General features: G+C 45.1%; 1 protein-coding gene across 4 annotated transcripts in view; it reads right to left on the reverse strand.

The window, feature by feature from the left end:
• LOC143286000 (protein spire homolog 1-like) overlaps window positions 1-12,500 on the reverse strand; it is a 174,041-nt gene that overhangs the window by 97,584 nt on the left and 63,957 nt on the right. For all 4 annotated transcript variants that reach the window (XM_076593496.1, XM_076593497.1, XM_076593495.1 and 1 more), the window contains exon 4: window positions 5,749-5,874. In XM_076593496.1, the coding sequence (XP_076449611.1) occupies window positions 5,749-5,874 (126 nt within the window). The remainder of the gene's footprint in view (window positions 1-5,748; window positions 5,875-12,500) is intronic.

Consider the following 12,500-nt stretch of genomic DNA (forward strand, 5'->3'; position numbering starts at 1 on the left):
AGAAACGAGTGTTTGTAGAACCGAAAGCTGTGTGCTCCTGTGCAATCCACATCCATCGGCATCGCTGTTACGTTCAATAAACAGTTCCATGAGAATCTTAAACTTCTTCTTCCGGTTTTCATCACGACTTTTCGGTTTCGATAAACGGCAACAAAAACTCCGATGCGTTAATCACTCTTGATCAACGGATCGGACGCGTGTCTTCTCCGTGATTTGTCAAGTGTGCATATTACGAAAGTCACTGACTGACTGTAATAGCCATGCCTGTTCAGACGTCTCCTAGTATTATATCTTTGGCATGAACAGGGGAAAAAATCTCATTTTCAGAATCCGTGGAACACGAACGCTCATTTTCAAAAATTGCGTTATTATTTCCTTTGATCGCACTCATTTATAGATTCAGAAACTAAATGAACAGAGAGATTTTTGTGGTGACATCAAACGCGCATGCGTAGTATATGTTAACTCTGATGGTGAATCTTGATAATTCCATCCTAATGGTATGTGCAAGTAAATCTGCTGATTTAAATCGTCCTTTATGGACATGAAGTGAGTGATAAGGCCTTTGCGTAAACCATTCTCTGAATAAAATGTAGTGGCCTCCTTTGCCCCCTTTTAATGATATATTATCGCGAACTTTATGTTCCAATCAGTGCACAAGCTGAACATGAATCTAAGATACTGCAACGCTTCTTTTACCAACAAGCGACCACTTGGACGAATGTACGATCTTCACGTGAACCTCGTGTAAAACACAATAGCCTTTCTATGTCTCGAATTATACTTTTAAAATCTAATGTTTTAGATAAATTAGAACCATCTTTTAAGAAAACTGTTCCCCATAGTATATTAAGGCTGGTTTCCATCCCCCAACAATATGCTATTACAATAGCCTTTTTTATTGCTAGAAGATCCACCAACTTCGGAGCTGGATAACAAAATACAAAGTAATATAGCAATGTAAAAAAAAAAACACAAAAAAACGAATAATAAATAAGTTTCATTGCTAAGCTCAACATCACAATACAAGAGCTTTCTTCGTCTAGATTCCTGGTTTCGTTCTCCGACAAAAGGGAGACGAAAAGGAAAGAACAAAATGAACAACAACAAATAAACAGATAAACAATGCTCTTCAAAGCAACTGCTAGCGCTCGCGAACTACCAAGGCCTTGGGAGCTTCGAGAGAAATGGAAAATAAAACTCGACAATTTCCCCGTGACATTTCTCAGGGCCTGCCTGGCACCTCTGATCACTATCAAAAAGATGAAATAACACTGTTCTCGGGGAAAAGATTTAGTTTCATTTATTTCTTTTTAGTGTGTACTCAAAGAAAGGATTCTATTGTTCATGTTTGCACTGAATGTTTATCATGTTGTTTCAGAATCACCCAATCTATTCACTGGGTATTTTTACTTTGAAGATACCCTTCGTTCTGTTTATGTGGTGCCAATCAACCGCTACTTCCCGCCCACTCTCTGTGAAGTAGCAGAGAACTCTCAGACGATGTGCTGTGATAATTCCGATCCCTGGATGGGGACATTAATTCACAGTGCGGAGGAAGACGGGGTCAAAGCAAGTGGGGTGCTGCCTCGTGTCTTGTGTTTCTGTCTGCTTGTTTTCTGCTCATGCTGTTGTCGTCTTTCGTTGGCTGTAAAACGATTCACTTGTCATGTTCACATTGTGTGTGTGTGTGTGTGTGTGTGTGTGTGTGTGTGTGTGTGTGTGTGTGTGTGTGTGTGTCTGTGTGTGTGTGTGTCTGTGTGTGTGTCTGTGTCTCTGTGTGTGTGTATGTGTGTGTGTGTGTCTGTGTGTGTGTGTGCGTGTGTGCATGTGTGTGTGTGTGCGTGTGTGTGTGTGTGTGTGTGTGTGTGTGTGTGTGTGTGTGAATAAGTGCATGCACACATGAAAGTTTACATAAACATTGCTGCAGAATATGTAGCAGAAGCTAATGAAATAAACAAATTTTCAAAAAATAAATGAAACTCTTTAAAGGAAGAACAGGGGACTTAGACAAACAATGTTATAGCCTTCCTTTTCTGCCAGATACACGGACACAATAATCCCCGACAGAATGTGGTGTCATTATAAAAGAAGAAAATAATGAGACTGTTCAGGTGATTATCTTCTCCAGAACCGAGTTACCCTGAAACACACAAAACAAGGCAACAGGGCCTGAGAGAAAGAGAGAGAGAGAGAGAGAGAGAGAGAGAGAGAGAGAGAGAGACAAAGACAGACAGAGACAGTATGCAAACAGCACAAAAGACAGAACACGATAGTATCATAAGAAAGGCATGTGGAACGCACTGGGATCAGGACTGAAAATAAGGGAGGGTCAGACAGTACACACACACACACACACACACACACACACACACACACACACACACACACAAGCTTATGACACATAATAAAAATCTAACACCTATTTTTAATAGCTGGTCTGGTATTCCTTTCCCCATCAAAGAAAAAAATTGGAACATAATCCTTTTTTCTTTTCTTTTTTTAAATAACAGAAGAAAAACATCAAATTGATCAGTATGGCCTGATGAGAACAACCTTCAAACATTCAACTGCGGACAGGCAGAAAACCAGACCCTGTCCTTTAAACATGTAACAGCATCTCGATCACAGACCTGCAAAAAACACAGGTCGCTTTTCGCACTCAATCCCAAGGGTCGTAACTCTAGTAATGACATTACTCGACGGCTTTATTTGTTATCTCCCTTACACCGGAGAAATCGCGGCCTTCGGGATTTCGGGTTGTGTGTCGAGTTGTGTTTTTACCGATGTCTGGGGGTCTCTCTGATGGCAAAATCGATACACGCCGACATTTTCCTTATCCCCCTTTCTCTCACACTTGTGAACGTGTGCGTGTGTGTCTGCGGCGCGCGCGCGCGCGTGTGTGTGTATGTGTGTGTTTATGTCTGTCTGTCTCTGTGTATGCGCGTCTGTCTGCACGTCTATGTGTGTGTGTGTGTGTGTGTGTGTGTGTGTGTGTGTGTGTGTGTGTGTGTGTGCAGCACGTGCGAAGCATTGTCTGAACAGTGAACGGCGAGACGTTCGCGATGTTTCATGGAGTCATATTTTTCTCATTTTTAAACGGCTTCAAGGTGGTAAAAAATGGTCTGTGCTCAAAGATTTCAAATTCAGCCACTTGTTTTGTGCGACAATTTCAACAGTCTCAGCCGACACGCAATAGGCTCAACAGTGTTTGGGTAATTAAATAGTCGTAAGATTTGTAAGCATCATCGTCATTGTAACACAGTGCCATTCGAACCGCAAATACTTCTAAATCCCCATGACAACTGGCCTGTAATATTCCTGCCACAACAACTACTTTGAGTAGTAATAATAATAATAATTCAAACATAATAATTATAATTACAAACAAATAAATAAACATAGAGCGCATGTGTGTGGGGGCAGGGGGGCATGCGGGGGTGGGGGGTGGGGGGGGCTCGTGCGCGTGTGTGTGCGCACGTGCATGTGTGTGTGTGTGTGTGTGTGTGTGTGATGGGGAGTGAACACAAGAAAGCTGACAGAAGCGTGTTTGCAAAGACGACAGCGCTTGCCTGGGGAATGGCTGGCATTCACATTGGCAATGCAACAGAAACGGCCAGTAAATGGAAACACAAAAACTGGGCCCCCTCCTAAGAAACACACACACACACACACACACACACACCACACACACACACACAAGAAAAAAGAAAAAAAAGAAAGATCCACTCGAGCTTCCTCCCTCCCCTCTTCAACAACCTCAAGGGAGACAAACCCATCAAGAAAGCCACGGTCTGCATTATTCCCTCCCTTGCCCCATCTGAATTAGGCGGCGATGTGGTCTTTCCCCCTTTGCACCTTGTGTACCTGTGCCAAATCAAACCTGTTTGAAACAGATGGTGATTTTGGAACCCCTGTCTAACAACAGAGAGTTAAACGTTGGTTTGTTTACTTTCTCTTGTTTAGTTTTGTTTTTCTTTCTCTGCTGACGCTCTTTTTCAATGAGAGTTTGTGGATTTTGGATCCCGACTCTTCCTGACAGCAATCTCGAAAATCGTTCCCCTTTCTTGAAAAATCTCATCAGTAATCGTATCGTTCGATCCCGTGATTTCGGTCTTGTCAGAGGGAGACAATGCTTGAGACAATGCATTAACTTCTCCGCATGTATGGATCGGGGGACGGAATGGGGGGTGGCCGGGGGAGACGCAACATATTCTCTTCCCACCCACCCCCCTGCCCCCCCAACACACACACACACTGCTTCCCCTGCACCCTTCTTATAATTATATAAAGATGTGCTTGAACAAAAACGTGTGGTTTAGCGTTTTAAAGACAAGGTGGAGGGGAGATATAAATACATACAGACAGACAGACAGAGAGCAGACAAATACAGAAACTCAGACTGTGAAAAGTGTCTGACCAGAACGGTATAAAACATCTTTAGACCTTTAAAAAGGAATGCTGAAATGGCTGGGTTTTCCCCTTAACAATACGTCCACTGTCCTTTTCAGACAAAAAATACAACTGAACGTAAAATAAAAAATAAAAAAAATATAAAAAAAGCAACCACCCACCAAACATTTTTAAGTAGGCTTCCACTGCATATTTTTCCCATTCGTTCGCAACTTGCATTCATTCACGTTCACATGCATGTTACAAACATGCACGCATAATAACACGCACCACGGACACATGCCCCACATACCCCGCGCCCCCCACCCCTCCACACACACACCACACACGCGGCAGAATGAAAAGCGTGACAAAGAGAATGTAAACCATAACAATGAAAGCAACAAAGGAGGCAACCGTTCTTCCACAATCAACACAAAAGCAAAACACAAACATGAAAAAGAAATTAACAGAAAAGAAGGCGTGACAAGACTATCAGCACGGTGTCCACGACCCAGTTCCTCTGTCCAGGGAACAACACGCACGGTGTTAACAGTGGAGAGACTTATAAGGAGGGAAATCTGAGCCGCTGTTCAAGGAAAAATACTTCTAAGGGGGGAAAAAAATCCAAAATCCTTGGTGAGATGGAGACGTCTGGAAAATGGGGGAACTCAAAACGTTTTTTATTCAAGTATTCAGATTTTAGGCACAGCCAAGAGAGAGAGAGACAGAGACAGAGGGGGAGAGAGTGTGTGTGTGTGTGTGTGTTTGTGTGTGTGCGTGTGTGTGTGTGTGTGTGTTTGGAGGGGGTGAGGGTAGAGGAGATGGAATGGGCATGACCCTCAAAACACTTCTGGTTTCTTTCAAGCGTGCGCGTGTACATAGTATGGTATGGTGTGGTGTGGTGTGTGTGTGTGTGTGTGTGTGTGTGTGTGTGTGTGTGTGAAAGAGAGAGAGAGAGAGAAAGGGGAGGGTAAAGTCTGTGAAGGGTGGACGGGGATTACTTGGGTAAGCGAGGGGAGGTGGGTTAGTTGTGGAGAGTGAGTTCACTGGGTGGAAGGGAGGAAGCCGAGGAAAACACAAAAGAGGAACAGACAGTCGGAGACAGAGCATAATTACACGCCCCATCAACGACCACCATTATCTATCAGACATCAAAGCCTGATAACCTAACATCAGCCATTACCAAGCAGAGAGCCAACTCACCGAGCACAAGCACGCACGCTCACAAACACACACGCTTTTTCACTCAGCCATACACACACACACACACACACACACACACACACACAATCAATGCGCGCGCAGACACACACGCACGCACGCACGCACAGACACACAGCGGGTGACACCCACCTCCCTGCTGTGGGCGATCTTCTCCAGGAAGGTCTGTAGCTCCGTGGCCTCCGCCACCAGGGCCCTGCACACCGCCCGGTAGTGGTAGTTGGCGTCCTGCCGGCTGGACAGGTGCTGGGTACACAGCTGAAACACACAGACACAGCAACACACACTTAAGGTGATTGTTTTCCTTTTTGATATAAGAAAATATAGGGGGCGGGGAAGATCATGATACCATCCACATGGTTTAAACAGTATTTCAGCTGAAAATGTCACAATGTGAAAAGAAGAATTCATCGGACAGGACAGCAAGAAAGTTCTGTATTAGGTCATGTCTTCATGTGCATACATGTAAACAAAATATGTGACTGATGCCTCTGCAAGTAGAAACGTCAACATTACAGCATGAGTCATAGTATGTAATACGGACAGTACACATAAAAACCAAACACATCTTCCGGAATTCAACAGGTAAGTGGGTGGGGGGCGGGGGGATCTGAATAAAAAGAGTCCCACATTTACTCAATCAAGAGAAGAGAACTCAAGAATCGTTACATACGATTACGGTCATCGACCTGTATACATTAGGGGAGCATGTTGTGCACCAACATCCTTACCAACAATAAAGCAGGAAGAACAAAACAACAACCATGAGCAATGCAACTGAGACAAACCACACTGCGTTGCAAAAATAGCAGATCGAAGATCATGCCCGTTTAACAGAAATAAACTCCGGTGCACATCGATTACTGTGTTGGCGAAGAGCAGACTAATTATTAATTTTGCCTATGCAGTGGCAACAGCTGATCCTGAAGTCCCCATTAAACCACCTTGCGCTCTGACTGACCCAGCTGTAAAGCGTTTGTTTTACATCAATGCAAACATCGTGGCTAACATCTTTCTTTATGATACTCTATACTGTGTTTATAGCTTGTTTTCGTTGAGGTTTTTTTTTCTTTTCTTGTTTTTTGTTGCGGCTGTTGTTGTTATTTGTTTTTGTTTTGTTTTTTGTTGTTGTTGTTGTTTTTTAAACCATATGAAGCACATCCATCGCTTTCTCGTATCTCTCTCCCTCCCTAATTCCCTCAAGTCGAAACTCTCTCAAGGGCCATGACTGGTTGTTGAACACAGAAAAAATTGAACTTGTGCTTATCTATTACCCTTATAAAATTATCCCTCAAGGGCGAAAGATGTACGGTCGGTGACATGGAAGCAGACACCGTAACGGTCAATCCCCCTGTCTGGGCCATGACCGTCACTTCAACAGCAGTCCATGTTAACGGCAGAAGCCTGATGGGTGACGAGATCTCTCTGCAGTGAAAAGTATGAATTCTATCGTTACAGCCGCTGGCCGCGTGGTCTGGCTGTCTCTCCATGTGCCAGTTAGCAAGGGGCTTTGTTGGCTGACAGAAGTGACAGAAATCCACTGCTGCTGGCTGGATGGTTGAGAGTTGGAGGTTCGTCATGTTTGTCGGTTTCACGCACGAGCGCTCCTTTACTTTCGACTGAAAAGTCTAGTGCATGCAAACCTACGACCCATAATAGCACAATCTTGTGCACAAGATATTAGTGTCTGTGTCATGTGGAAGGACATTAGAAACGAGACCCTGTGTTGTGTTCAGTTTCTGTGTGTGTGTGTGTGAGAGAGAGAGAGAGAGAGAGAGAGGGAGGGAGTGTGTGCACACACCCTGACTGTCTTACATCTCTCCTGTCACCCGGGATGAGCCAGGACATTTATTACCGTCACCGCACAGTTGGGGGATAGGTTGGAGGGCGACTGGGTTGAGAGGAACAGTCGAGTGCACAACTGTTTGGGGAGGGGGGTGGAGGGTCAGAGACAGAAAGACAGACACAGAAAGAGAGAGGGGGGAGGGGGGCTGAAGGAGGCGATACATACATGCACACTGAGAGACAAAGAGCCATAGTGGGACGGGAAGAGACAGAAACAGTGAAGCAAGCAAGCAAGCATTCAGAGAAAGCGGGGAGAGAAGTGAGGGCGGGAGGGAGAGAGCCAGAGACTGCGGGACAGAGAGGACAAAAGGAGAAACCGAACGACGAGAGTGTCAATTACCATCTGACAGTGCATCCGCTAGCAACACGATAGAGCCCTCTCACATTCTCACGCAACAAGTATCAACACTTTTATACACCATGCGATTGAAGAAGAAAAAAAAAGACACCTATGTGTGTAATGAGTACGTATGCAACATGTACCCGGTAGCGAAAGGAACACTGGCGTTTTAATAGACAGTGTACTCTCACTTCTCTTTACACCAGTACATTATGGAGATGATGAGAAAGGGAAAGGGGGGTTGCAAGAGGAAAGAAAAATTTTAGATATCTCCTTCCTGTATTTGTCGTATTATGAGCATAGTGAACTATCGAATCCTCCCTCATAAGTGAATACATGAAACTAGCTTAAAAAATATGTTTTCTTAAATCATATATGTATATATAATAAACACACGCGCACGCACATATGTACACACATACATATACATAATATCACCTTTAAAGTTTACGACAATACGTCATATGGACGTCAAAGCCAGTATTCGTGCTCGGATCCATCAATGACTGATGTGTGTGTGAGAGCAAAAGGGGCTAGGGTCCGGAGGGATGCAGAAAGGGCAGCCTAGAGTCGAGTTCGGTGGAGAAACGTCGTTGATGGCCTGTGTTCCACAGGGAGCGAAGGGCCAAAGTAAGTAAAGTAAAATGCGCGAGCGCGTGTCTGTCTGTGTGTATGCCTGTGTCTGTGTGTGACAGACAGACAACTATACATACTGACAGGCAGACATAGAAAAGACGCGCGCGAGTTTTCGAACACAAACTCGGCGATGTCTGGCACGCACGTGCTCGCCGCTCCGCAAAAGTGAAAGTAACGCCAGATTCCTCCACGCCCCTGACCCTTAACATCCCCAAAAATAACCTCTCCCTACTCCCCTTATCCGCGTTTTATCTCTACTCCCTTCTAGAGAGGAAGTGACGACGACAGACCCAGCCACCACCCTTCTGATCGACTCCCGATTAAGTCACACCTCGACCACCACGCACAACTGACCAGCCAACTAACTCGCTACTCTACTGACCAGACTTGGACCACAGCAGCCAGTTCTTGAAACGGACTATACTTTCAAGCAGTGACAAGCAGCAACGTTTTGCGCGACAGGAAGAGGAGTTGCGGGCCGTGGATTGAGCGAATCGACGAGCGATACATGAACTCGATCGGTTTGTGATATAACGGGATTATCTACCGCTTCCCATGCTTCTCTCTTAGAAGAACAATGCGTGTATGCGCGTGCATGTGCGCGTGTGTGTGCTTTGTAAGTGTGTGTGTGTGTGTGTGTGTCACCGTGTCAGTGAGGGGCAGGAGAGCAAGAGAGAGTTACCTTCCCCTTAAACCTACACTTCCACCTGTGACGAAGATGACACAACGAAGAAAAAAAAAGGAAAATGCAAATCATTATTCGCGAATCTCCCATACGCCACAGTCAGTGAAAATCATTCATTACGTTAGTATAATGGTAAACACACACATTCTACAAAACACACATTACACAATACAACACACTCTACTTAACACACACCGACTGCCATGCAGGTTTTCCTTCGGCGCTAAAACCAGCCACACGTCAGTCAAGACCAAAACCCTAAGACATTCAGGAACCACACAAGTTCTGACCTCCACGGCTACGCTTGCATGGGCACCTGTGATCCACAAGAGGCCACGCATTTCTGAGAAGAAGAAAAAAAAGAGAGAGAGAGAAACAAAGGAGAAGTGACAACACACACCCAATAACAAAAGGAGGGACGAAACAAACGTCCCAGTGGATATCATTCGGTGTGCCAACAACTTACAAGACCCCACAGGAGGTGGGGGGAGACAGACTATCCCAGAAAACACCACGGGGGGTGGTACAATGCTACAGGTTTGCAGGGGCAGCTGGATTAAAGGTCAGTCGTAGAAGACCTGTTTTCTTTTCCCTTATGGCCGAGATGTTCTATACAGTCCGATCAGGCGTCACAGCCTTGACGTTTATGCAGTGTTGTTATTACGACGTGCCAAACTACCCGAGGATCAGACATGGGTAGGGGGAGACAGAAATACAGACAGAGAGACAAAAGGGGGGGGGGGGGAGACACACACACACACGCACTCTCTCTCTCTCTCTCTCTCTCTCTGAGAGATGAAGTTGGCGGATAACACAGTACCAGTCCATTATGAAAATACCATCTAAAAATACAATGACAAAGAGATTAAGACATGGGAGGAGCTATCAGAGTGACAGACAGACAGACAGAAGGTGGGGGGAGAGACTCTCTCTCTCTCTCTCTCTCTCTCTCTCTCTGAGATGAAGTTGGCGGATAACACGGTACCAGCCCACTATGACAATATCATCTAAAAATACAATGACAAAGAGATTAAGACATGGGAGGAGCCATCAGAGAGGCAGACAGACCGAAAGGGACATCCAGAGATAGTGAGGGAGAAAAAAAAAGAGAGACATATATACACAGAACTGAAACTAGAGACCACATAGAAGCGAAGGGCTAGGAAGAAGATGGTGGAGACAGAGAGAAAGGACGAGGCAAGACATGACAAAATCTGTATTAATGAGGGTTGAGCATGTGCGGCTTATTAACATGCCACTCTCACCCACAAGGTGGACACACAGAAGAAAGAAGTGAAAACAAGAAATGCGATATAAAGGAGAAAACAATGTTTACTCCTATCCTTCTAAAAAGAAGGTAAATAGATATCAAAGCGGACAGAGGCGGGGGGAGGGAGGGAGGGGGACTGGAATTTGATAATAGCAAAATGGACCCTCACAGTACACCATGACAGTTCGTCTACAACGACAACAACCCGCCACCAGTGCAGCCAAGGGCACTTGTTTTCCCAGGATAATCTTGCACTCTCCGTCTCCTTGTGGCGACGCACAGACGCTACATGTCTCTGTGTGTGTGTGTGTGTCTCACACACACACACACACACACACACACACACACACACACACACACACACACACATTCAGCAGGAGAAGGAAGGTCTGTACATAGTGATCCCATGTCAGTGAGCGGGATCAGCATGTGTCTGGCTGTTACTATGATCTCCACCTGGTGCGTGTCGTTTACTGTTTCCAGGAAACACGACGGCGTGGTCCTTTGGTTCTCCTTTTCTTCTCAGCAATACAAACCACACACTATTGCTGATTCACTGCGTCTATTTATTACCTAACACTTTTTCAAACAGGCTGGCTGATTTAATTAACTGTATTTCTTTTTTTTTTTTTTTTTTTTTTTTTGTCTTTTTTACGCACAGTGCCGTATTCTTAAACGTTCTTGAACGAACTGCATGCATGTCCGGCTTTGCAATGCCCACACAGAGAAAGAGACAGAAGAACTTACCGCAACAATCGAAGGGAGAGAACAATGTAAAAATGTTTATTGAAATATTTTGGCAGTGAAGAGAGACAGATAAAAATGATGCGCGGACACATTTTGTGACATTTCAATGTGAAGAAAATGTCGCTTGATAAAAGAAATGTATTTATGTGCAAAATAAGTGTGTAAGACTACTTTCTGGAGAAAAAAGGGGGTCAGCAGTAACGTTCCACCAGTCTAAAAAAAAAAAATCGGCAACTAATCAGGTTATTACAGTGATCTTCTGTGTGACAGCAGCCAGACAGCTGTTTCATTCAATGGACAACTTGGACACCTACACACCTGCTGGCCGATCATAAACAGAGTATGATGCCGTCCATCGGTAGTCATACAGAGAGAGAGAGAGAGAGAGTCTAGCGTCCAACTCTATGTGTGTTTAGTCTTCGATTTATGATGCAATTCGTAGGAACTGTTGCCAAATATCAAGTCATAGTTTCAGGAACGGGTCAGCAAAGGCCGACTCGACGTGGCCACTACAGTCTGAACTTCAAACTCACCATACATTACTAACAATGGAAGCACATTTATACAGTGACGTGTCTACTGCACTTACCGTTACAAAGTTTTAAAAAGACGTTTTAAAAGAGCCAAAGGTTTTAAAGTTACAGTAAAACGTAGATGCGACATTCTTGCTCCTGAAATTCCGTCAGAGACCCAAACTGCATGATGTGAATCCCACGCAACACCCTCGCCGTTCAGGCAGCTGTCTCCGTGTCGCAACGTTGTGCAACCTCCCCTCATCCTCCTACCCTTCCCACTCTGCCCACCCCCACCTCTCCCTCTCCCTCTCCCCAGCCCGGTGGCAGCATTCTGCAAGCTGGCCACCTTCCCCCTCCACTACCATCCAGATGTCTGTCCCAGTTGCTAAATATATAATCAGCCAGTTCGCTATTTTCACTATCCCCACCCTCCACTCTCCACCCCCACCCCTGCCACCCTCCTCACGCGCACCTCATCTATCCGATGTGCAACAAGACGACAGCACAGACGGAGTTTCATCTAACTGAACGACCTGAAGTATCACAGGCATTCCAGATCGATAGCAGGCCGACATGAGGGAGGAACGGAAGATCCAGGTCTGGTCTGCCTCACGGACTTACAAACAGATAAACAAATAAACAAGTAAATAAATATATAAACATATTTTCAAGTTCGTGGGCGTTTCTCCATCAGCAGTCACAGATGGAGCGGCATCACGCCTGCCCATGTTTACACGTGTATGTTCGGTACTTCCTGCTCTGCCTTACTCCCTGACTCTGTGACAGCCCTTCGTCCCTGACTATCATGAAAACCGAGGTTTCTGGGCTGAAAGATCGGGAGTTCCA

Source organism: Babylonia areolata, chromosome 9, assembly GCF_041734735.1.
Source record: "Babylonia areolata isolate BAREFJ2019XMU chromosome 9, ASM4173473v1, whole genome shotgun sequence".
NCBI lineage: Eukaryota > Metazoa > Mollusca > Gastropoda > Neogastropoda > Buccinidae > Babylonia > Babylonia areolata.